This window comes from Saccopteryx leptura, chromosome 5 (genome assembly GCF_036850995.1).
Source record: "Saccopteryx leptura isolate mSacLep1 chromosome 5, mSacLep1_pri_phased_curated, whole genome shotgun sequence".
NCBI lineage: Eukaryota > Metazoa > Chordata > Mammalia > Chiroptera > Emballonuridae > Saccopteryx > Saccopteryx leptura.
In genome coordinates, this window is record NC_089507.1 from 59628664 (window position 1) to 59653939 (window position 25276).

General features: G+C 40.0%; 1 protein-coding gene across 2 annotated transcripts in view; it reads left to right on the forward strand.

Moving 5' to 3' along the window:
• Window positions 1-25276, forward strand: part of FRAS1 (Fraser extracellular matrix complex subunit 1) — a 513532-nt gene that overhangs the window by 354014 nt on the left and 134242 nt on the right. For both annotated transcript variants that reach the window (XR_010751479.1, XM_066384281.1), the window contains exons 30-32: window positions 10706-10859; window positions 18963-19138; window positions 24094-24210. Coding sequence is in view for 1 of the 2 variants with exons in the window: in XM_066384281.1 (XP_066240378.1) it covers window positions 10706-10859; window positions 18963-19138; window positions 24094-24210 (447 nt within the window). In the remaining variant the exon portion in view is untranslated. The remainder of the gene's footprint in view (window positions 1-10705; window positions 10860-18962; window positions 19139-24093; window positions 24211-25276) is intronic.

Genomic DNA, 25276 nt, shown 5'->3' on the forward strand with positions numbered 1-25276 from the left:
AGATGGGAGCCAGTGAAGGCTGATTATGAGACAGAGTTGGCAGATAGCCACCTTGTAGTCCTAATTATCACTCTCTTGCAATCGCCCTGGGAAATGAGTTTTAGTTCTGAAGAAATAAAGTCTAGACAGGCATGGAAAGTTTTCTTCTCTTCTTGGTTTCTTTTTAAAGATTGTTATAGGACTTCGGTGCAACCCTAGCAGCTGCCCTTCTTACTGTGGTCTCAGTCTTCATGTTTGGAGCTCACTCAGTATATTGCACAATCATTTTATGTGGTATGGCCCAAGTTGAAGGGTATTTCTTGGATTTTTGCTGCTTTGACTACCAACACACAACAAAGAAAAACAGAATTTTAATTTAAAAGTAGAGGATAAGTACAGAACTTGAGAATCCTTGTGATGTACGTAACTTGGGAGTCATGTTGGTATTTGTGGAGTGTGTCCCTGCTTCCCCCTGCCATCCCTCCATCACCTGTCGTGCTTACCTGTCCATCAGGTGAGCTAATGGCTTATAAGTCAATGAGTTGGGATAATGAACCCAGTGATCAGAGAGAGCCCCAGCATCCATCAGGATGTGCTACTAATAAATTTGACTCAGTAATACTGATACTATTTTTATAAATATATAGTATATTTTTAAAGGAATTCAAAGTACTTTTCCTCTTGTATTTTCTGTGGATCTTTACAATACCAGTAAAGAAGATTAGAATAGAATTTATATAACATTTCTTTTAAACAAAATTCTGTGGTTGGTGGGTGTTTTTGTTTGTTTTGTTTTTTAACCTTTATTGAGCGCTAATGCTTGTTGTGAGTTATTTCATTTTATCTTTATTTTCTGATGCTTGTACAATTATCATCTCTTAATTTTCCAAAAGGGGAAACTAAAGAAGGAGATTTGAAAACATTCAAAAGGGTTTAAAAATATTTATTTTTTTATAAAGGTATTTAAATGCTGGAGTGATGATTTCAGTTCAGGTGTGTTCTGGCTCCACAACACTTAGCCTCCTGGCTCTTTTCATTCTCCATGTATTTCAGTGTTTTGGTCATATATATTCTTATCCCTTAATGGACAGCATGGAGACAGTAATTGAGTCATTTTCTCAGTGTCCTATTCAAGCAGTCTAGAGCCCAAACCTCCCAGAATCTTCTCTCTGGACTCACCACATCTTCTTACAAGGGAAGCTGTTTATAATCATAAGTCTGCTGGAGCCCAAGAAGAAAATAATGTCTCAACAGTTAACAATTTCCAGTATCTGTATCGTCAGACATGACTGATATCGTTGTGATCGCTGTTTCTGGAGATGGCAGCCCAGGCCTTTTCCTGAGGCTACCTGTGTATTAGATTGGAGTGAGGCCAGTGACTGTGTCTTGAATGGAATGGCCAAGGAGTTTAGGTCTAATTTCTAGTGAGTGGATGTACTAATTAATCCCAGTGTTGTTCAACAGAAAACTCAGCCTGGTAAGATAGATGGAAAGGGAACGAGAAGTAGAAAAAGGAAGCTTTGTGAGAGCAGACACTATTTCAGTCTTATTCTCGAGCCAGGCACATCTTAGGAGTTTAGTACTTTTTGCTGCATGGATAGATGGATGCGTGCAGTAGCTTGAGTGAGGCTGGTGCCTGCGTCCTGTCTGTGAATGGGTTTCCTGTGTCCGATGAGAAGCCTTCAGAGCACCTCTGCTGATGCTGGTGGGTCCCCTCTGGGACTGAGGGAAAGCGCTGTCAGGTCCACTCTGGTTTCTCGAATTCTACATCACTTCCCCCAAACTTCAGTTCCTATCCTTGGCCTGGCAGGGAGTGAACTTGACTGTCACCATCCAGGCTGATACTGAGTGGCTAAGGAGAAAATAGACCCAGGACTGATGTTGAAACATGTTCTGTTGAAGGGAGGAGGCAAACGAAATTAAAACGATTAAGAAGTAATAAAGAATGCTCTGCTGAACAGGCTTTCATTAATGAGGTGACTTACCAAACCCAAGCCTGCTACAGATATGATTTTTAAAGCAATTCAGCATTTAGTAAATGCTAAAAATGTCGGTGGGTTTCTCTCCACTGCTGGCCTTTCAAAGAATTGCCTTCTTTTTCATTAATTAAGGCATCTCTGGAAATCATTTGTCTTTTTCCACGTTGGCAATAAATCTGATGACCTTTCCGATCTTGTTTGTTGTTTGAACAGTTATTTTCTGCAACTGGGTAATGCTTTGATGTTAAAAGCCTCCAAGCGTCATGCTATGAACTGAAGGGGAAATTCTATTACCGAGCGTCCTTTCTGGCTGTTGGACCTTGGTAAGGCCCATGTGCAGCTAAAAGCTCTTCTGTGCTTTCTGTCTATTTTCTTGAAAGCTCTCCTCTTACCTGGTTGCCTTGCAGGGACACAATTTGATCATAAGGATGTTGGTGAGAAGTATAAATATCAGTGGCACACAAAAAGTTTTTATTTTTCTGAAAAAGAGTCTATCTTATAAATAAATCCCCACCACGTGTTAGAGTTTCACCTTTTTTGAACTTAAGTTGTTCAATTTAGTCTTATAAGAAGCATCATTCAGAGTATACATTCAGAAAAGTCTTTGTTGCTTATAAAAAATTTAATTGTCTATTGTTTATAAAACAGTTGAAATCTACGTGGAGAGAAGTTTCTATATTCTTGACTTAAGGGAGCAAAGCTTCTTCATACAAACATTGACAACCACAAAAACAGTCCAGTTTCTTTCCATCATTCTTCATCTTGGTAAATGGCCTCGGAGGTTAGCCTTGCACACATGCCCCACTGCACATGGGCCTTCCCTAAATCCACAGTCTCGACAATATTACATTTTCAAAGCTATAGCATAAGTAAGCCTTTGCAAATTAAGATATGTTTACAGAATAACTAAAATGTTAGGGGTAACATTGATATAGACTATATCCAGTTATAGTCATTTCCTTTTCCTATTTAAGTTAAAATTAAAAAAAAATATTATTCTTTTTTTTTTTTTTTTGTATTTTTTTTTTTTTTTGTATTTTTCAGAAGCTGGAAACGGGGAGAGACAGTCAGACAGACTCCCGCATGCGCCCAACCGGGATCCACCCAGCACGCCCACCAGGGGGCGATGCTCTGCCCACCAGGGGGCGATGCTCTGCCCCTCCGGGGCGTCGCTCTGCGGCAACCAGAGCCACTCTAGCGCCTGGGGCAGAGGCCAAGGAGCCATCCCCAGCGCCTGGGCCATCTTTGCTCCAATGGAGCCTTGGCTGCAGGAGGGGAAGAGAGAGACAGAGAGGAAGGGGGGTGGGAGGGGTGGAGAAGCAAATGGGCGCTTCTCCTATGTGCCCTGGCCGGGAATCGAACCCGGGTCCCCCGCATGCCAGGCCGACGCTCTACCACTGAGCCAACCGGCCAGGGCCAAAAAAATATTATTCTTAAATATTTCTTAAATATTTTTCTTAAATATTTTGGCCATCCAGGCTGATACTGACTGAGTGGCTAAGGAGAAAATAGAAATATATTAGGAAAAATATTTATTTCTTAAATATTTAGGGTTGGGGTACACTATCATTTGAGCTCATCATTTTGTTTCAAGCTTTAATTTGGAAGTTGAGAGGTTTTCATCGTATTAGTGGGATATTTTCTTTTTACTACAAATGAAAGGCTTGGGTCCTTCCTTTTGGTTTACAACATTAATATTTTTTTATTTGTAATACAATATATAATGACTAAATTTTATTACCAACATTTCTGTATACTTATTGTTCTATGAAATGAATTAGAAGAACTTTTTAATTTAAAGCACTTTTAATTATACCACCATAATCTCTTGCTGGGATTTCATTGCCTTGTGATATAGTACCCTGAAAGATATATAAAACATCACTAAGCAGGCAGGAGATTAGTCAGCTGATATTAAGGCTGATTTCTTGAGTTTATAGGGATATATGCATCATTGTGCAGAAGAAAAAGAAGAACTACAAGGAGATAAAGAAATTGCAAAATGTCAGACCTACTGGGGAAATTAGGCTATAAAATTTTTGCTTTTTTTTCTACTTCGGCTGTAGAAGAGATGTTGTATAGCTTTCTATTCATCTCTTCTTAAATCTTCCCTAGACCGTCTCTCAAAAGAGAGCAACTGAAAAAACCGTCTTCATCATAATGAGTAGGGAAAATTATCCTTCATTTCCTTAGATAGTTGTCTATTTCTTCTTAAGTAATATAAACAAATCAGCAGAGGAATATTTAGTATTATAAATATTATAAATGTGTAAATATCCTAAATGTCTATCTGTTGAGTTTTTGGAGAATCATTCTTGACCCATCATGATCTCTGTCCCAGGCCTTGTGTCTCACACTTCAGCATGACACCACATCTCGTGGGGATCTTGTTAAAATTAATGTGGGAATGTATCAAACTAAAAAGCCTCACAATGAAGAAATTATATCTACAAAATGAAAAGTTAACCTGTGGAATGGGAGAAAATATTTGAAACCATATATCTGATAAGGGATTAACATCTGAAATATATAAGGACCTCAAGCAATTCCATAGCAGAAAAGCAACCTGGTTGAAAATGGGCTAGGGGCTTGCCTAGGTATTTCTCAGAAGACGTACAATGGCCAACATGTACATGAAAAGATGCTCAGCATCACTAATTATTGGAGAAATACAAATCAAAACCACAGTGAGATATCACCTCACACCTGTCAGAATGGCCCTTATCAAAAAGAAAAAAGATAAGTGTTGAAGATGGTGTGGTGAAAAGGAAACCTTTATACACTGTTTGTGGGAGTGTAAATTGGTGTAACCATTTTGAAAAACAATATGGAACTTTCTCAAAAGTATGGTAATAAAACTACCATATAATCCAGCAATCCCACCTCTGGGTGTAGATGTAGTCAAAATGAAATAAGCATTTTGAAGAGATATTTGCACTGCTCTGTCTGTTGCAGCACTATTTACAAAGTGCCAAGATATGGAAGCAACCTAAGTGTCCTTCAGTGGATAAATGAATAAAGAAAAGATGGTCTGTATATACAGTGGAATGTTGTTCAGCCTTCTAAAACAAGGAAATCCTGCCATTTGTGACAGCATGGATGAGCCTGGAGGACATTATGCTAAGAAAAAGAAGACAGACATGGAAGGACACATGCTGCATGATCTCACTTAAATTTGGAATCTCAAAAAGTTAAACTCATGAAAGCAGAGTAGAGTGGTGGTTGCCAGGCGTTGGGAGTGGGGGAAATGGGGAGATGTTGGTTAAAGGGTACAAAGGTTCAGTTATAAGGGATGAATAACGTCTGGAGATCTGATGTACAGTATGGTCACTATACTTAATAATACTGTATTTTATACCTGAAATTTGCTGAGAGTTGATTGTGTTTTTACCACACCAAAAGCATCATAACTATGTGAGGTGATGAATACCTTAATTAGCTTGATTGTAGTAATTATTTCACAGTGTATACATATATCGAAACATCACATTGGACACCTTAACTATATAGTTTTTATTGGCCAAGTGTACTTTAATAAAGCTAATAAAAAATAAAATGCAAATTTTAATTCAGAAGGTCTGATTCAGAAGACTGGGGTAGGGGCCTAAGATTCTGAACTTCTAATAAGCTTTCAGACGTTGCTGGTCTCTGAACACTGACTTGGAAGGGACACTGTCTCCGAAAAATTTATACTCACACAAAAATTATAGGGAATTGTGTTGAGAAAGTGTAGTTAAGATGAAAATGTAGTAGGAAGACATCTGGGATGTGCATTTGGGTCACAGTGCTTACTTGTATGGAATATGAAAAGCCACACTGCCTCTCAGTCCAAGGTTGTGGTCATTGATGTATGACTGATCTCCGTGACCATAGTCAAAATTGACAAGGCTGCCTCTATTCAAAGTATTTCTAGCAATTAAGACACCTAGGTCCAAGTGAATTATGCGATTTAAAACCTTACTAGAGCAGTGGTTCTCAACCTTTCTAATGCCGTGACCCCGCAATACAGTTCCTCATGTTGCGGTGACCCCAAACCAAAAAATAATTTTGGTGGCTACTTCATAACTGTAATTTTGCTACAGTTATGATTCAGAATGTAAATACCTGATATGCATTATGTATTCTCATTGCTACAAATCAAACATAATTTAAACATAGTGATTAATCACAAAAACAATATTTAATTATATATTGAGAAATATTTATTACTAATTCCAATAAATAACATTTCACCATGGCATAGCATGGGTTTAAATATAACAACAGTAATATAACAGTAAACAACAGTGCAATATTTTGCAACAGTATGCTGCCAAATTCAGTGAGATGGTTGTGGTTGCTTCTTGCTTACCAATTCAGAAATTCTTGGGGCAGTCTTTGCAAGGGCACAGCGAAGATCATTTTCCACAACAAGTTTACTTCGGTATTTAGACTTGATTACCAGCAAGCTGGAAAACCCTGTTTTGCAAAGATATGTTGTTGGAAAAGGAAGAAGTAGGCGCAGCACAGTCTCAGACAGAATAGGATATAACTGTAAACACTTAATCCAGAATTTTGTCAGTGGCATCGTAGAGAAATCTGTTCTCGCTGCATCATTGTTAATTAGGTCAATGAACTCTTCTTGTGCTGTCTCCGGAACATCTTCAACTTTCACTGTGAATGGACTTCTGGCAAGTGCAAATGGGGTGTCAGGTAGATTAGGAAAGTATGATGAAATTTCGTCTGCAAGCATGTGCAAATGTTCTTTCACAGAAGTCGAGCGCCTTAAACAGTCGACTGTTTTGGCAACTGTGCAAAGAGCTAGATGCGCCAAACAATGCTCTGTTATTTCACACTGAAGTCAGATGGTTGTCAAGAGGAAAAGTTTTAAAACGTGTCTTTGAGCTTCGTGATGAACTGAAAACATTTTTTAATCAGAAAGCAAGACCGCAATTCAAAGCACTTTTTAGCGATAAAACTGAGCTGCAGAAAATAGCTTACTTGGTGGACATCTTTGTCATCTTGAATGACTTAAATTTATCACTGCAAGGGCCAAATGCAACGTGCCTCAATTTGTCCGAAAAAATTAAATCATTCCAAATGAAACTTCAGCTTTGGAAAAATAAATTGGATAAAAATAAAATTTACATGTTTCCTACATTATCTGCCTTCTTTGAGGAACATGACATTGAGCCAGACTTCTATAGGAGGCAGATCTTTTACACTGCAGAATCCACACAGCAGATTCCTCAGTGTGAGGCCTCTTTCAGTCTATTGGGGGTGGCGGATTCCACCTTTGGAATTTTTCTGCTCTAGGAAAAAGTTCTAGCGTGAAAAAAATTAAGCAACCTGCTCTATATTTGAGCGGAATCTGCTGCGGCCTCCCATTGACTTGAATAGGAGAGGAAGAAATGTGTCGGAAACTGTCATTTCTCTGCCTCTTATTGAAATCAAAAGGAGGCTGCAGCGGATTGTGTGGTAACCCGAGATTCTCGGGAGCTCTCTTCCACAAAATCCGCCACACTCCCAATGAAATCAATAGGAGGCGGATTCAATGCCAGAAACCGCTGATTTCAGCAGTTTCCTCATTCAGAATATGGGAAAATAGTGGGAGATATGGGAGATAATTATACATTGGGGAACAGTGTGAACTACATCTTATAGTGGTCTCTTATAGTATAAGACGGATGTAGTTCACACTGTGTAAATGTATGGTGCTTTGTGTAAGTGTAAGCTGCTTTGTGTGCTGTGTAATGATTACACACAAAGCACCTTACACTTACACAGTATTGTGTGTATGGCGTGTGTACTGTTCTTACATTATTAACCTTTTTTACACCAGCAGGCTGTTTCACAGGCTCTCTTGGCTCTCTGCCTCTTGCCTCTCCGCCTCCTAGGCTTCTGTCCTCCGGGGCTTGCTGCACCCGCCCACTGATGACGTCAGCAAGCGCCGGACACACGTAATGCGCTGCTATGGACTGTGGAGCGTGTCCCCCACTTCCCCCGCTTCTTAGGCCCCAGACGGATGATGCAATCACGTCTGCGCATGACTGCAGGCATTCAGTTTGGAACGCACGTCCATAACGGTGTGCGTTCAAGCTGAATAGCGCTGCTGCAGATGGTAGCACAGCTTCTCAGCGGCTAAAGCCATCAGGCGACCCCTGTGTTTTGGTCATTCGACCCCCACCGGGGTTGCAACCCACAGGTTGAGAACTGCTAAGAGTCCTGATAGATGACATGCCAGGTTCTTAACACAGTTTGATATTTTGTAAATAATATTCTTAATATTCTGTATCAACTGTGAAAGAAGAAAACTGGGATTTTGCTCCTAGGCATCAATCACAGGAGAAGGTGCCTTTGCTGCTGTTCTCCTGAGTGCTGTTTGACTCAGTTTCCTGGTGACTGGTGAAAATGGCTATGACTGCCTCCCAAAAGGGAAACAGCTGTCTTGTCAAGTGACTGGAAAGAATACTTGTGTCAGTCTGTTGTGAATATTCCCCTCTGCAGAGTGCTGTTTATCTGTTCTCTTTATTAGCCTGTTTAAAAGTAAAAACAATACAGTAATGTAACAAAATGTCCATTCTGAAATGCCGTATTTTATACTGACTGACTTTATTTATTTATTTAGTGAGAGGTGGGGAGGCAGAGACAGACTCCCACAAGCACCCTGACCAGGATCCACCTAGCAAGCCCCCTAAGGGCGATGCTCTGCCCATCTGGGGCTGCTGCTCTATTGCTCAGCAATGAGCCATTTCAGCACCTGAGGTGAGGCCACGGAGCCATCCTCAGTGCTCGGGGCCAACTTGCTCAAACAGGCATGGCTACAGGAGGGGAAGAGAAAGGGGAAAGAGAGAGAGAGAATGAAGAGAGGTGGAGAAACAAATGGTTGCTTCTGTGTGCTCTGACCAGGAATCAAACCATGCTGTGCCAATGCTCTACCACTGAGCCAACCGACCAGGGTCATATTTACTGACTTCTAAAGTATGAAAACAAACCAGAAACTGAACACTAGCCGCCTCACTAATCTCCTTCTGTGGAAAGCATCAATTATGAGGCTTTTGAAAGGGGCGTGCACATCACAAATCAGAAGTGGCAGCACTGTTTAATGAAATTAGCTTTAGCAATTATGATGGTTGCCTTCTCAGGAGTGCCAAATGGGTGATTTCTCCAGTCAGGTATTCCCAGCTGTTGTTTCTAAAGCTTCACTTTCAGTCATGAAGACCTGTCAATTCAGCCTCAGTGGTTTCTGGAATCTATCCATTCCTACTGCAATTACCTTCTCATCTTCTCTCCTCTGAGCCCATTAGAAGAACTTGCCAGATGGTCTCTATAGCTCCAGATTGACCCGAGCCGTAGTCCCTTCCACCTCTGGCTCCTGGAGGCTTTCTATATCCCAGATCTGATCATCCCATTTCCGTCCCAAAGATGCATGTTGCCTTTACAGTGCCTGCAACCTAAACTTAGTGTTTTAGCATAGCTTTTGCCTTCTACTAGCCAACCTTAAGAGAGTGTCACTTTTCTTTTTTTTTAAATCTTTAAAAAGTTGTTTTATTATGTATTTTGGATGTAGAGCTTAATGGTTAGACAATGACATACCTTACATCGTGTTTCCCTCAATGTTTCCAGTACCCACCTGTCACTATACATGATTATAACAGTATTAATGACTATATCTCCTTACTTCTCCATGACTATTCTGTAACAACCAATTCGTGCTTCTTAGACCCTTCACCTCTTTCACTCAGCCCCCCAAGCCCCGCTCCCCTCTGGCAACCACTAGTTCAAGAGAGTGTCACTAATCATTTACCCGCTCATCCAGCCCCCTGAACTTCACTTGCCCAAACGCTTCAATATTTTCTTAAAGACACAGTGCTTTGTCCGTGTCTTTGCTTAAGCTGGGCCCTCTGCTTGGAATCTGTTTCAGCACTCCCTACTCAGCCCGCAGAGGAGTCTTTCTGAGCATTCCTTCTTCAAAGAGGAAATCTCCTTTTCCCTTTTTTCACCCACAACATTCTGCTCAAGTGTCTTATAGGGTATCATTTGAGATGCATCTTCATTATTTATGTATCTTTCTGTCACTAGATGGTAAGTTCTGAAACTAAAGCCTTATTTCAGCCATCCTTACATACCTTAGCCTTACTCTAGCAAAAAAGCTGGCATATAATAGGTGCTGAACGAATAATTCCTGAATGTGGGTAAAGGGCCAGGATGGAAGGACAGGTAGATGGACAAATGATAGAAAGAAATGAAGAAACGTACTCATCCTGAATACAGTAAGTTATTTGCTCATGATAAATTAAAAGAAAAATCGGGAAAATATATATGTACATATACACACCTACATAGGAGATCGTTAAACAGTGCGCAGTTAGAGGTGGCAATCTCCTACGCAGTCAGAAATCTACATAGAACTTATTAATCATTCGGCTTTCTGCATAGGAATTCCTGACCTAGGTTGCAGATTCCCAAATGTGGAGTTGACCCTTGAACTACACAGTTTGAACTGCACCAGTCAATTGAATGCACAGGTTTTTTGTTGTTTGTTTTTTTTAAATCATCTATAAGTGGACATGTGTGCAGTTCAAACTTGTGTGTTTTAAGAAACAGTTATAGTTTATAATATGACTATAGTTCATAGTATGACTCTAAAGCCATGAATCTCTCTTATTAGATGATCTTTAGCAATGTAGGACCTGATAATGTGTTTTGAAGGGCTGATATTTTCTTACTTGGTTTGGACTTAGTTCTGTACTCTCTCCTTATTCTAGAACGACAGAGGTCTTCGCCTTGTGGCTAGTTCAGTGGTGTGGGTTCCAGAAGGGGGAATGCTGCAGATTACCAACAGAATCTTACAGGCCGAAGCTCCCGGTGCCAGTGCCTCCGAAATCATCTACAAAATTACACCGGACCACCCCCAATTCGGTAACCCTTTCTTCCTTTGTCACGATGTCAGCATTGTATTCAGCAGTCCTAGACTTTTGTGTGATGCCATTGCAGCACGGTTGTGATCCCAATGAACTTGACTTTCTAATACCTCATATCCTTTTTAAAAATGGAATAATCAAGGCCCTGGCCGGTTGGCTCAGCGGTAGAGCGTCGGCCTGGCGTGCGGGGGACCCGGGTTCGATTCCCAGCCAGGGCACATAGGAGAAGCGCCCATTTGCTTCTCCACCCCCCCCTTCCTCTCTGTCTCTCTCTTCCCCTCCCGCAGCCAAGGCTCCATTGGAGCAAAGATAGCCCGGGCGCTGGGGATGGCTCCTTGGCCTCTGCCCCAGGCGCTAGAGTGGCTCTGGTAGCGGCAGAGCGATGCCCCGGAGGGGCAGAGCATCGCCCCCCGGTGGGCAGAGCTTCGCCCCTGGTGGGCATGCCGGGTGGATCCCAGTCGGGCGCATGCGGGAGTCTGTCTGACTGTCTCTCCCGTTTCCAGCTTCAGAAAAATACAAAAAAAAAAAAAAAAAAAAGGAATAATCAAAATAGCTACCACACTGTACACATATTATATACTAGGTAGTATGCGAGATAATATACAATATTATATAAAAACCTAAAATTTAAACTTTAAAAACAACTTTATGTTACAGAAAATATAACTTGCTAAGAGTCACCTCCCTAATATATGTCAGTTCAATTTCAAAGCTCAGACTCTCAAACTCCATCTTGTGTCCCTCCTAGAGTGTCACTAGACTTCGTTTTATTAAATTTATTTTATTTTTTAAAAATTGAATTTATTGGTGTGCATTGGTTAATAAAATTATATAGCTTTCAGGTATACAATTCTATATTATACCATCTGTATATTGTATTGTATGCCCCCCCCCCAAGTCAAGTAAGTTTTTTTTCCATTACCATGTATCTCCCTTTATCCTTCTCTATCCCCCCCACCCTTCCCACTGGTAATCACCATGCTGTTGTCTGTCTATGAGGGTTTTTTCTTTGCTTAATCCTTTCACCTTTTTCATCCAGCCTCCTTCACCCTCCCCTCTGACAGCTGTCAGTCTGTTCTCTGTATCTGTGAGTCTGTTTCTATTTTGTTTGTTAGTTTATTTTGTTCATTAACTTCCACATGTGAGTGAGATCATATGATACTTGTCTTTCTCTGACTGGCTTATTTCACTTAGCATAGTACTCTCCAGATTTATCCATGCTGTCACAAAAGTTAAGAGTTCTTTCATTTTTATGTCTGCATAGCATTTCATTTTGTAAATGTACCACAGCTTTTTCATCTACTTATCTACTGGGCTGCTTCCAAATCTTGGCTATTGTAAATACTGCTGCAGTAAACATAGGGATATAAATATATATATTCTTTTGAATTAGTGTTTTGGGTTCCTTCAGATATATTCCCAGAGGTGGAATTGCTGGGTCATAAGGCAGTTTCATTTTTAACTGCTTGAGGGAACCCCATAAACTTCTTCATGAGACTTTTTTTTAAAAGAAAAACTTTACACAAAGTCATTTTTAAAAACCTCCATTGTTACTAGAACTTTGAGCAAGCTATAGAGTATGATAACATGAAAAATTTTCCATCATTATCAACTAGAAATGCTGGATAAAAGATTATAAGAATTAGAAGGTGGCCCTGGCCTGTTAACTCAGTTGGTTAAAAACATCACCCTGAAACCACAAGGTTGTGGGTTCATCCCCGGTCAGGGCAACATGGGAAGCAACCAAAGAATGCACGACTGAGTGGAACAACAAATGAATGCTTCCCTCCCCTTCCCCCTCTTCTCTCTCTCTCCCTTCCTCTATCTCGAATGAATGAATGAATGAATGAATGAATAAATGAAAATAAATGAAGCCCTGGCCGGATAGCTCAATTGGTTGGAGCATTGTCCCAGAGCACAGAGTTGCCAGTTTGATTCCCCAGTACGGGCACATATAGGAGCAGCTCGTGTTCCTGTCTCTCTCTCCCAGCCTCTCTTTCTCAAAAAAAAAAAAAAAAAAAAAAGAAGAAGTAATAAAATTATAAGGAATTTAGAGTTGACCTTGCAACAATACAGAGAAATCTTTAGGTGTCAGAAAGAAGAAACTAAAGCCAGTCTGGGCATGCAGTCCCTGAGAAGGGCTCTTTATAACTCAGGAGCGTGAGATTTAATGCCCATGCAGGGACAGAAAGTTATAATTAAGACCCTGCATACAACCAGGACTCTGGAAAGACTTACTTTCCATTACAGAGACAGAATAGAAAGCAAGACGCTCACTAGCACAGGGGAATCATCACAAGAAAACCTCGCTGTGTTTTTCAGGCTCGGAGTAAACCAAAAAAGTCTGCTGAGAATTCAGAACTCCAAGCATATTTCTTTTGCTAATCCAGAGTTAGGTTATACTGTGTGTATTGTTTGAGAAACCCAGGGCTGAGACATGAATATGAAATTTAATCTCATGCCAATGATACTTCTTGGGTTTCTTATAGAAACGAATAGAAATTGCTGTAGAATGTCCACTCTCAATTCCAGACCACTCAGGATCCTCACAGATCAAACCATTGACATTTAGTTCAGAATCCAAAATTATAGAACATATGAGAAAACAGCCTATAGTACCATAACTAAACGAGAAGATTAAAACCCCAAAGATTTCAAATAAATGAAGAACATTATAAAAAGTATGAAATAAGTATATTTGAAATGATTTAAATGATATACACACATAAAATAATTGAAACTGTAAAGAATTAAGAATGCTATAAAAATAAGAGATTGAGTCTGACCAGGTGGTGATGCAGTGGATGGAGTGTTGGCTTGGGATGCAGAGGACCCAGGTTTGAAACCTCGAGGTCACCAGGTTGAGTGCAGGCTCATCTGGCTCAAGCATGGGGTCTCCAGTTTGAGTGTGGGATCAAAGACATGGCCCCATGGTCACTGGCTTGAGCAAGGGGTCACTGGGTTGGCTGGAGCCCTCTGGTTAAGGCACATATGAGAAAGCAATTAGTGAACAGCTAAGGTACCGCCACAATGAAGAATTGATTCTTCTTATCTCGCTTTCTGTCTTTCCCTCTCTTTCTCTTTCTCTCAGGCAGGTAGATATTTACAAAGAAATAGATTACCTGAAAATTGAAATTATATTCATTAAAAGTAAAAAAATTGCTTGGCATATTAAATAGAGAATTTTTTTTCCTCTGGGTTATTGGGTTTAAAAAATTATATATTTTCTGTAGTAAAGAAAAAGTTAACTTTTATATAACTTAAAAAAATAATTCCAATGTCCACAGCTGATATAATTATAAAGCTGGTATGTCATTTGTTATAGTTGTGTGACCTTGGGGAAGACAGATGGACCCCACTGAGCCATAAGTTTCTTTGAAATATTATGCTAGAATTTAACTTTTTATTTTAAAGTAATTTTAGACTTACTGAAAAGTTACAAAAATAATATAAAGAACTCTTGAATACCTTTTATCTAGTAAGATGCAAGCATCTTACATTACTGTAGAATATTATCCAAAGCAGGAAATTAATATTGATATAATACTATTAATTAGTCCACAGACCTTATTCACCTTTGCCTTACTTTCACCCACTGATTTTAAGCTAGATAATGTTTAAGACCTTTACAGCTTTAAAAAATCTTTGATGTGTTTGATGTATTAAATTCTCTACTTTTATCTTATTATTAAAAGCCAAAAATTAAATTACCTAGTGACAACCCAATAGTCCAATATTCTGTTTAAAGTGTTAAACAGAAAAATGCTGAATTAAATGATTTTGAAGCTGTTTCAACTTGATTAATGCCTCGTAGGCTTGACTGTGACCCTTTGTTATTGTAACTCTTTTAATTAACTTCTTCCTATGAACATAATCCTCTTTCTCTGTGTCCAGAGCTCTGTATTAGTAATGAGCAAATCACATTATCCTTAGGAACCATTCAAGGGTAAAAAAAAAAAAAAAAGGTGGTGGGAACTAGAAACACACTTAATACAAATCTATTTACACCCATCTATCCAGTGATGTGAAGTGTGGAGCCTGTACCTCATTGCTCCCCCTCCCCCAGCTCCTATGTACGCTCTCATCACTTTAGAATGTCTTGTTGGGTTTTAGCCTTTTTGTGAAGACCTGACCGTAGAACTGAACCAAATGTAAATTGCTTGTATAGTCTGTACAAAAAGGACCTAAGTTTAACCACTGGCAGACTTCACATGTACATTTAGACAAGTGGATTACTAGTACCCTCAGCCACTTCACAGATTTGAGAGTATATTTAATGAGATAGATGGTTTTAATGGAGTATCTTCAGTTTCATTTGAAGGAGAATCTGACTTTCTTTAGCATACTGCCCACTCTTGAGTGTAAGAAAGCTTTAATACTGATTATCTCAATTCCCAATGAGTTCTCGGAGATTCCAATGAGATCCTAATTCTTAATACCTCTTAAATATTTCCTTCAGAATTCTTGGTTGAAATAGAGACGTCATTATAAAGGAATTCCAAAGTAGAGATTTTCTATTTTTTAAACCTGCATTTTCATATATATAAAGGGTCATTTTCTGGTATTTGTCATATTATAATAAAAGTGGAGGTGAGGTTCTATGCAGAAGTTCTCACCTCAATGGGCTGAACCCCACAAAACACTAGCATTTCTTCCAGTCTACTCGTGGGCTTGTCACTAAGGCACCTTGTATTCAGCATACTCTGTGCTGAACTCTTCTTCCCTCCACCCTGTTCATCACTCGGTGGCATCACCTGCCTGCCCATATGTGACCTGGTCAGTGGTTCTCCAGCTCCTCCCTCTCTCTCATCCTCACAGCCGCATTTGTCAGGTCTGCTGCTTCCACTTCCTCACGTGGCTCTCATAGCTGTGTATTTCTTTCCAGTCATACTTAGATCGGCTCCCCATCACTCATCTAGATTTTGCAGTAGCCTCACAATTGGTCACACTGTCCACTTAAATGTTAGCTCTTATTGTTATCATTTTTATAGAATAAAATCCAGTCTTTAAAAAAAATTTTTTATTGATTGATTTTAGAGAGATAGAAAGGGAGACAGAGAGAGAAAAAGAGAGAGAGATAGGAACATCCATCTGTTCCTGTATGTGCCCCAACTGGAGTTTGAACCGGCAACCTCTGAGCTTCAGGAGATGCCAATCAACCAAGTTATCTGGCCAGGGCAAAAATCCAATCTTTTCCAGCTTCATAGGCTCCCTGTACTCCAGTCATGTACGTTCCATGTTCTAAGTCAGTTCGTGCCATTCTCTTACTGAAAATCTCCCAGTGGCTCCCAGTTGCTTATGCAAGAAGGCTGACCTTCAAAGGAAGGAAGTACAATTTGTTTATCTTTGAATCCTCTCTCGCTTAAAGGTCTACCACAGCAGCTAGCACCTAACAGGTACCTGCTGACTATTTACTAGGTTGAAATGAATAGAATTAACCTATATCCTATTATTCCTGTTAATTTTCACAGTATGGCAATGATTCTTTTTTACCGAGGGTGGGGGACAGTTAGGGACAGACAGACAGGAAGGGAGAGAGATAAGAAGCATCAACTTGTGGCACTCCTAGTTGTTCGTTGATTGCTTTCTCATGTGTGCCTTGACCGGGGGTGGGGGGGGAGCTCCAGTAAGGCCAGTGACCCCTTGCTCAAGCCAGTGACCTTGGGCTCAAGCTAGTGACCTTGGGCTTCAAGCCAGCGACCTTTGGGCTCATGCCAGTGATCATGGGGTCATGCCTATGATCTCATGCTTAAGCTGGTGACCCTGCAATAGAGCCAGTGAGTGTGCGATCAAGCCAGATGATCATGCACTCAAGCCAGCGACCTCAGGGTTCAAACTGGGTCCTCAGTGTCCCAGGCTGACGGTCCATCCACTGCTCCACCCCCTGGTCAGGTGATACGTTTTTTTTTAATTTGAAAAATAGGTTTATTTCATTAGGCCTTGTTAGGATATTTCTGCTTAGCTTTTAAATTATAAAACAGAATGGCAAGGAGCTTGGTATATGAAAAATTTCTATCCTTATTCTCCACATGTTCATTTTGAAAATCTTCTAAAATATTTTACAACTGTGCTCACATTCATAAACAGTCCACATCCTGAAAAAGCATGTTTTTGTTAGTAGCATCTTATAAACAGAAGTTGGACCAGGGAGAGACATGTAATGGAGTTTGTGACTTAGGTACAAATGAGAAATAATACAAAAAAGAAATTAGAAGGAGTTGACTTTGCACAATATTACATAAAGAATAGTATTGATGTTTTTCTCTTCCTTTAGTATTTCATCATTATCCAGGATATTATGCTGATTTTTAACTTGAATTTAGTGCTTGTAAATATTAGAATATATCCTTTGAGTAAAGAAACAAATTTCTAAAGCAATCAAAATATGTTATCAGTTGCCCAGTATGCTTACTTTACTAACAGCTGGGTATCCTCTTGTTGACATATACATAGTTTCTCTCTCTCTCTCTCTCTCTCTCTCTCTTGTTGACATATACATAGTTTTTCTCTCTCTCTCTTGTTGACATATACATAGTTTCTCTCTCTCTCTCTCTCTCTCTCACACACACACACACACACACACACACACTGAGGATTAGAGAGGCTTCTTTCAGATTTATTGTTAGATGTATTTTTCAGCTTCTGTTTTCAGCAGTTCATGCATTCTTCTTTTTGGTCTTCACTTGAAGGCATATTCTCCTTGTGAAATTTTAATTGTTTGTATAACACCTCTGTATTTGCAATCTCACTTTTAAACGATAGTAGCTTCAGGTGAAGAATAAGCAATAGAAACAGATTGGCAGCGGTGGTGGTGTTATTTAGATTTAGACTTCCTTGCTTCAATTCTAATGAAGTTTAGAGAATGAAAGAGAAAACATGACTAGTTCTTTATCAAGGTTGGTATTGGCCTGTGAATACAAAGTAATCATGATTGTTAACAGAGTTTCTATATGACCAAGAATATGAGCTTCGGATTCATAGCCCAGCTCCTTCACTTAGGATTTGTGTGACCTTGAACAAGTTATTGAACTGATTTGAGCCTGAAGAACTTTGTCTTTAAATTGGAGAAGACAGTAGCATCTTCAGAAAGATTAAAAATGTAATGATAAGGAGGACCCACATTTTTTTTGTGTGTGTATTTTTCTGAAGTTGGAAACGGGGAGGCAGACAGACTCCCACATGCGCCTGACCGGGATCCACCCGGCACGCCCACCAGGGGGCGATGCTCTGCCCATCTTGGGGAGTCGCTCTACCGCAATCAGAGCCACTCTAGTGCCTGAGGCAGAGGCCACAGAGCCATCCTCAGCGCCCGGGCCAACTTTGCTCCAATGGAGCCTCGGCTGTGGGAGGGGAAGAGAGAGACAGAGAGGAAGGAGAGGGGGAGGGGTGGAGAAGCAGATGGGTGCTTCTCCTGTGTGCCCTGGCTGGGAATTGAACCCAGGACTCCTGCATGCCAGGCCGATGCTCTACCACTGAGCCAACCAGCTAGGGCCGGACCCACATTTTTTTAAGCACCTGTGAAGTATGGATTATTATTCTTATTTTGCCAACAAGGAACAGCTTACACAGCTTAAGTAAGCCACACAAGGGGGTGTGATGGGACTGGGTTTGAACCACCATGTGAAGTGCTTCATGTGTACCTGCTGTACGCATTCCAGCATTAACTATTACTATTTTCATTGTACGAAATTCTTTCTAAGATAGCTTTTTCTGATTTTCCATTGTGTTTGCAGCAAAAACATTCTGTTTAGAAAGCATTTTCTGTTCAGAGAAAGTTGTGAGCAGAAATGAATTCTGGTATTTGAGGGTTTGTTTGCAATGTTATGACTGTTTGGGTCTAGTATAGACAAGTCAGTAATGTCATACATGAATTGCCCTTAAGTGACTTCTTTCAGCTAAAAGACTGGGAATTCTACAGCTGAAGATGGGTTTGATGGTACCTATAGGATCCTGTGTTAATGTTCTTTCCTTTACCTTATGTAAGAATAAAGAAGTATATCATTTCTCTTCTGTTAAAAAGAAAAGTGATAGAAAAGGAGCTGAGGGCTCTGCCTCCCTTTTACCTCTCCCCGGATCCTCACTCACTCTGTGGCTTTCGTAGGGGAGGTGGTCCTGGTTAATATGCCTGCAGACAGCCCTGCAGAAGGAGGGCAGCACCTGCCTGATGGGCGAACAGCAACCCCCACCAGCACCTTCACCCAGCAGGACATCGATGAGGGCGTCGTGTGGTACAGGCACTCGGGGGTCCCGGCCCAGAGCGACTCCTTCCGTTTTCAGGTACCTTTCGCTTCCTGACTTTCTGATGTCCATCACCTTTATTTATAGACAACTCAGATAATTTTCTGTGATTGCATATTTGGAGGAAGAGAAAAGTGTAATTAATAGCATTGAGAGATATTTTCAATCTGCAAATTCAATCTTCTAGATATCTCTACAAGCAGAGTCATTTTGCAGCAAAGTGGCTTATAATAGATAAAGTGTTTAGAAAAAAAAGTTTACAAAATATTAAAATGCCATATAGAGTAAAAAAAATCTTCTTTTCTTTATTCAACTGTTTTTGGAACATTTACCATCTTCTGATAAGATCATGGACTTGGCAGCCAGACCCAGTGGGTTCATATTTCATCTCTGCCACATATTAACAACACACTTCAGGAAAATACTTGGGCAAAATCTTTGTGCTTCAGATTCCTAAGTTGTAAAATAGTTACTGTAATGATTTAATAAATTAATACATATGAAGCATTTAGAATACTGCCTATCACTAGATAAGGGGGTGTTACTATTATTTATAAAGATTGGCCAAATACCAGTGACTAAACGTTTATGCCCTGCCCATCAGATTAATATGTTGCAATCCTGCCCTCCCCCATGTGATGGTATATGGAGGTGAGGTATATAGTAGGTAATTAACCTTAAGTAAGGTCATGAGGGTTTTGCTCTCATGAGTAAGTTTAATACACTTACAAGAGTCACAAGAGAGCTTGCTTCCCAATCTACTCCCCACCCTGGGGATACAGTGAAAAGATGGCAGTCTACCACCCAGAAGAAAGCCCTCACCAGAACCCTGCTAAGCTGGCTGGCACCTTGACCTCAGACTTCCAGTCTCTGTTACCAGAAGAAATACCATATTTCCTCATGTATAACACACACCAGTTTTTAAAAATTTGGGGTCCCAAAACTGGGTGAGTCTTATACAGTGGTTGTAGATTTTTTTTTTACTTGCATTTCCCACTTTTTTGACAGTGATGAGGAGTTGTATGATTTTAGGATGAATAAAACTTGAGTTCAATAACTTTATGTAATGCATTATTTTTTTGCAAATTTCGGGCCCCAAAATTAAGGCACTTCTTATACATGGAATGTCTTATATGTGGGGAAATATGATAAATGTCCTTTGTTGAGGAGCCACCCAGTCTACGTTGCCTGAGTCAGCTAAAACCACCAGTTTATAAGAAGACTGTCGATAAATGAAAGAACAAGAAACTTAGGCTGGGGACATTCTCTGGCTTTCATGAAATATTATTAAAAATTAATATTTTAAAAAGATAAAAATTCAAGCCACTTGGAATTTTTTAGATAGCTTCCCAAATAATTATATCTCTTAAAGGAAATCAAAATGGCAAACTATTAAGAAATATTGATGAGGAGGAAATTATCAAAATTTAAATGACGTGAGAAAAACAAAAACAAAACTTAAATGATGTAGACAAAACAACACTCAGAAGAAAATTGATGGTCTTAAGCTCTAATTACTGAGCGGAAAAGCATGAAAATAAGTGGACTAAATATTTAACTCAGGAAGGTAGAGAACCACAAAGACACCTAAGTAAAGGAAAAGGAAGGAATTAATAGATATAAGCAGAGAACTGATTAATTATAAAATGCTAGAATTGATAAATGAGTACAAAACCTGATTCTTTGGAAAGACCAAGAGAAATAGAAAGACATCTGTCCAGAACGATTGGGAATAAAGGACAGAATAGAAGTACAAAGAATCAGGTAGTATGAATGAGAAAGAACATTTAAGCATAGATACAGAAAAGAAGTTGGGGAAGTGTAGAGAAAATATAAAGAGCATTTAGGAGGATCAACCAAAGCAGTGCACAGCCCCTTTAAGTCGGAGACTTCTCCTTTGTGTAGCAGTCCAGCTGGGGATAAACTTCCACAATAGCTCACCTTGTTAAAATTATCATACGTTCTGCTTCTGATGCCTGGTGTGTGCATCTTCATTGCTTGACTAATTTATATTGTATAAAAGATGTGCTTTTCCAGAGAGCAAGTTGAAATAAACTTGGATACCATTAAAATGAGATTATACTGAGCACATTAATGTCCAATGAATGAGCAAACATGTGCCCTTTGCCAGAATTAACTTTTCCTTTTTAGCACCTGGGGACTCAGCACTCCTCAAAAAAATGAGTCAGAATGGAGGTAAAGACCTCAATCAAAAGCAGTCACCTTGGCAAACTAGAATCCTCAGATCTGCCTTTGCCTTAAGTGTTAGGATGAAGAACATTATCAGTGTGGAGCATTTCCCTGGAAAGGGATTCTCAGCACCTGCTTAAAATGATATTTGATTGCTTTTGCAAGTTGGTTACTAAGTGGGTACTTATAAAATAGTAAAATTTACTGTTTATTTGTTTTTTCTTTAACAAACATACTTGAGTTTAAGACATCCAGTTGAACATCATTACTTAGTAAGTGGTTCCATTTGAAATGCCTTCACACAGTTTGCTCAAAATGTGTTTAAAAATCCTATTTGAAATCTTCAAAACCCATGGGATAGTTTTCAGAATATTCTTAATAATGAAAGTATATCATCCTTTGGAAGTAGACATTAAAATATAACCAAATAGCCAAAGTCATTCACAATCAGTGGCTGTTATGAAGAAGGCTAATGATTATTTGGGGTTGAAACAGGGAGTACTTACGAAGTAACCAGCTCAGTTGTCTTATATGATTTTTATACTCCTTCTGAAGGCATTCCAAAAAGTGCATGTCGACCACTCACAGCATCTTTATTGCAAGTATGAAACGACTCCCTGAGATAATGTTCTCCGGGATGTAAAAGGTTTGGTGCGCTTGATTTTAAAGTCTCATTGTTTTATAGGCTTACCTCTTACTTTGTTTTGAAATGATGTAGACACTATAACTACGTGCAAAAATAAATAGCAACTTTCCCCACTTATTTTAGTGTCTCTAAAGTACTTTCAACACACAAAAAATACTGTTTTCATGATTCTTCTTTTTCTTCCCATATTTTTCTTCCAAGCAAAATTGCAGTACAAAGAGTTGCATAAATGTAATTGTATTTTAATGTTCATGTGCTGTCATGAGCCATCAATGCATTCATTCCATCTGTTACTTTGCCTGGAAGACGTAGAATTTATGTAATGTGTGTGGCTTTACAAAAGAGAACATGGCATAAGGAGGAGAAAGCACACACATTTATGTCACTTTTGGCACAGGGAGGAACCTGGTTTGGGTATATTCAGATCATGTTGACACAGCCTCAGGATATGTGATTTAAGAAAAGACCAACATGTTTCACACCAGTACCTTTACTAAGGAATCTAGAACTGATTCCCTTGGTTAGCAATATGCTCACATTTCACTACCTGGCCGGGGTTCCATTTCTCTTCTTCAAAAGATAGGAGAACATATTTTCCTGATCTCCTATGGCTTTCAGACTGAGTCATCTTGGTCAGCAGGAAGATCACAACCCACTGACCTGGTTAAATACCAACCCTTATTGGCTTTTTGTGACTTTGACGGCTTGCTTGACTTTTTGACCTGCAATTTCCTCATCTGTGGAGAAGGATGTAATAGCCACTTTGAGGGTATTACATATGGTGACTTTTGAGAAGTAGCCAGTACAGTGCTAAGCCCATGATAAATGTTCAATGAACTATCACTATTGTTACGTTATTTATAGCAACACTATGAGAACTGTGCGACGGCTTTTTGAAAATGGGTGGATGTTCTGAAACTTGAGCTCCAGGAATCGGATGTGATCAAGATACAGAGAAGACAGTTTTTGTTGTTGACCTCACTGTAGAAGACATAGAAAGGGCAGCTATTAACTGCCTTTTTCTCAGAATGTATGGTCCCCACGCCCTCTCATATGGAATTCACGCAACTACACATGGCCCCACAGGCCTCAGCAGTTCTTCTAGAAGCCTAAGCTGGGGCAATCAGTGGCAGAGAAGAGGGTGTGAGGGGGCAGCTCAGGAGCACTGGAGGGAGGAGGAGCTGCATTAAGAAAAGCATCATTTTTTTCAACATTTTCAAAGCAAGAAAAAGTCAATTTCGTGACCACTACACTAATTGTTATGAATCTTGCTTTGCAGTGATTAGTCTGAGATTTTTCATTTATAACCTAATTTTAGATCTCTGTGCTGGGTAAAACTTTTTAAAATGGAATAAAAAGCACACCTCTAGCATGTTTCATGTGTGCTCATAGTAAAACATTAGGTAGTTCTCAAAAATTGTGTTTTTAAGAATGTTCAGTGACATAGCAAAATATCATAGTATTATATTCAGCAAAAATTTAGAATACATAATTTTATACAAATTTTGACATATGCATAGGAAAAAGATTCAATTAAAATGCATTAATATGTTAATAACAACTATTTCTAGGTAGTCAAATTCTAGATGATTTTGTATTTTTTTTTTCTTAAGTGAGATGCAGGAAGGCAGAGAAACAGAGAAACAGACTCCTGCATGTGCCCCAACCAGGATCCACTGAGCCAGCCCCTTATGGGGCGATGCTTTGCCCATCTGGGGCCGTTGCTCTGTCGCTTGGCCACTGAGCGATTTTAGTGCCTGAGGCGAGGCCGTGGAGCCCTGCTCAGTGCCTTGGGCCAACTTGCTTCAGCCAAGCCATGGCTGCAGCCTGGGAAGAGAGAGAGAGAGAGAAGGGGGAGGGGGAGGAGTGGAGAAGCAGATTCTCGCTTCTCCTGTGTGCCCTGACCAGGAATTGAACCTGGGACATCCACATTCCGGGCTGACACTCTGCTACTGAGCCAACTGGCCAGGGCCAATTTTGTATTTCTTTTTTATACTTCCCTGCAGTTTCAGAATTGCCTAAAATGATTATGTATACTTTTGTAATGCAGGAACAGGTGGAGTTCAAAGACAAATGATTTAAGAGGGTAAGGGGATAAACATTTGCAAACATGCTCTGTCCAACTGAGGCTCACCAGTGTGACATTATTTCTTTCCAGGTTTCCAGTGCCACAGATGCCCACGCCCACCGGGAGAGCCGCACGTTCAACATCGCAATCTTACCACAGGCGGCTGAAGCCCCTCGGCTCTCTCTGGGTGCATCTCTCCATATGACTGTGAGTTGGGTGGGAGGGTTTGTGGTTTCTGAAGCATGCTGATGGAATTTGATGGAGTGTCCTGTTTTGTATTTGGTGAATGTTTGCCCCAGAACACTGACCATACCAGCCCTGTAAGCACATTACTTGTTGACTTGAAAAATAAAATTCTCTGAGTGGAAGGAGAGTTAGGTGGAATCAGACCTGACCTCTTATCCATTGCTACTGTCTTCTCTATAGTATTGCAGACAGTCACGGGACCTCGCCTTGAAAAGTTGGAAAGAATTTCAGGCTTATGTCTGATTAATCAGAACCATTTAGATATAATTACTCAATCAGTTATAGCTCCAACTACCTGGAGAAACTGTTATTCCATTTTTTAGAAGCCCTATCAGAAGTTTCCTTTCTGTTATAAAAGCTTCCTGAAAAAGATAATGTCTGTGCTGAATCCAGAGAGATAAGGAGCAACTATCCAAATGAAATTTGGGGCGCAGTTGGGAAAGAGTGGAGTGGTGCGGCGAAGGGCACTGAAAGACATGAAAACAGCAGAGACCAGCGGTCAGGGAGACTGTGGTTGTTGGGGGCAGCTGCAAACAGGTCGGTAAGACTGGAGACATTAGGAAAGCAGAGGAGGAGTGGTGAGGATGTGAAGGCCACTGAGCTCTGTCACGAAGGGGCCTGCATACTGTGCGGGGAGGGCTGCGGGCACATGGGAGGAGCTGAGGGGAGGCAACCGCTAAAGGAGTTCAGATAATGAGCAACTCCACTGGAACCCCATAACGAGGGGGTGTGATGGCAGAACCACTCTTTTAGACAGAGCCACAGCATCTGAGACCTTGTAAATTTTTCACTACGGATCTCCATTTTAGTTAGCACCTACATAATTACAGTTCAAAGTGTGTATCAACCTCAAGCCATGACAAAGAAATCAGCTCTAGTTTTAAAAATTATGGGTTTGGGGCATGACAGAGATATAAAGGCGGAAATAGAAAGTTTTTAATGAATAGCTGATAGAGGCATTTCCACTGTAAACCATAATTTAAAGAAATCATAATTCAGCAGCACTTTATAGTCTATAATTCATCAT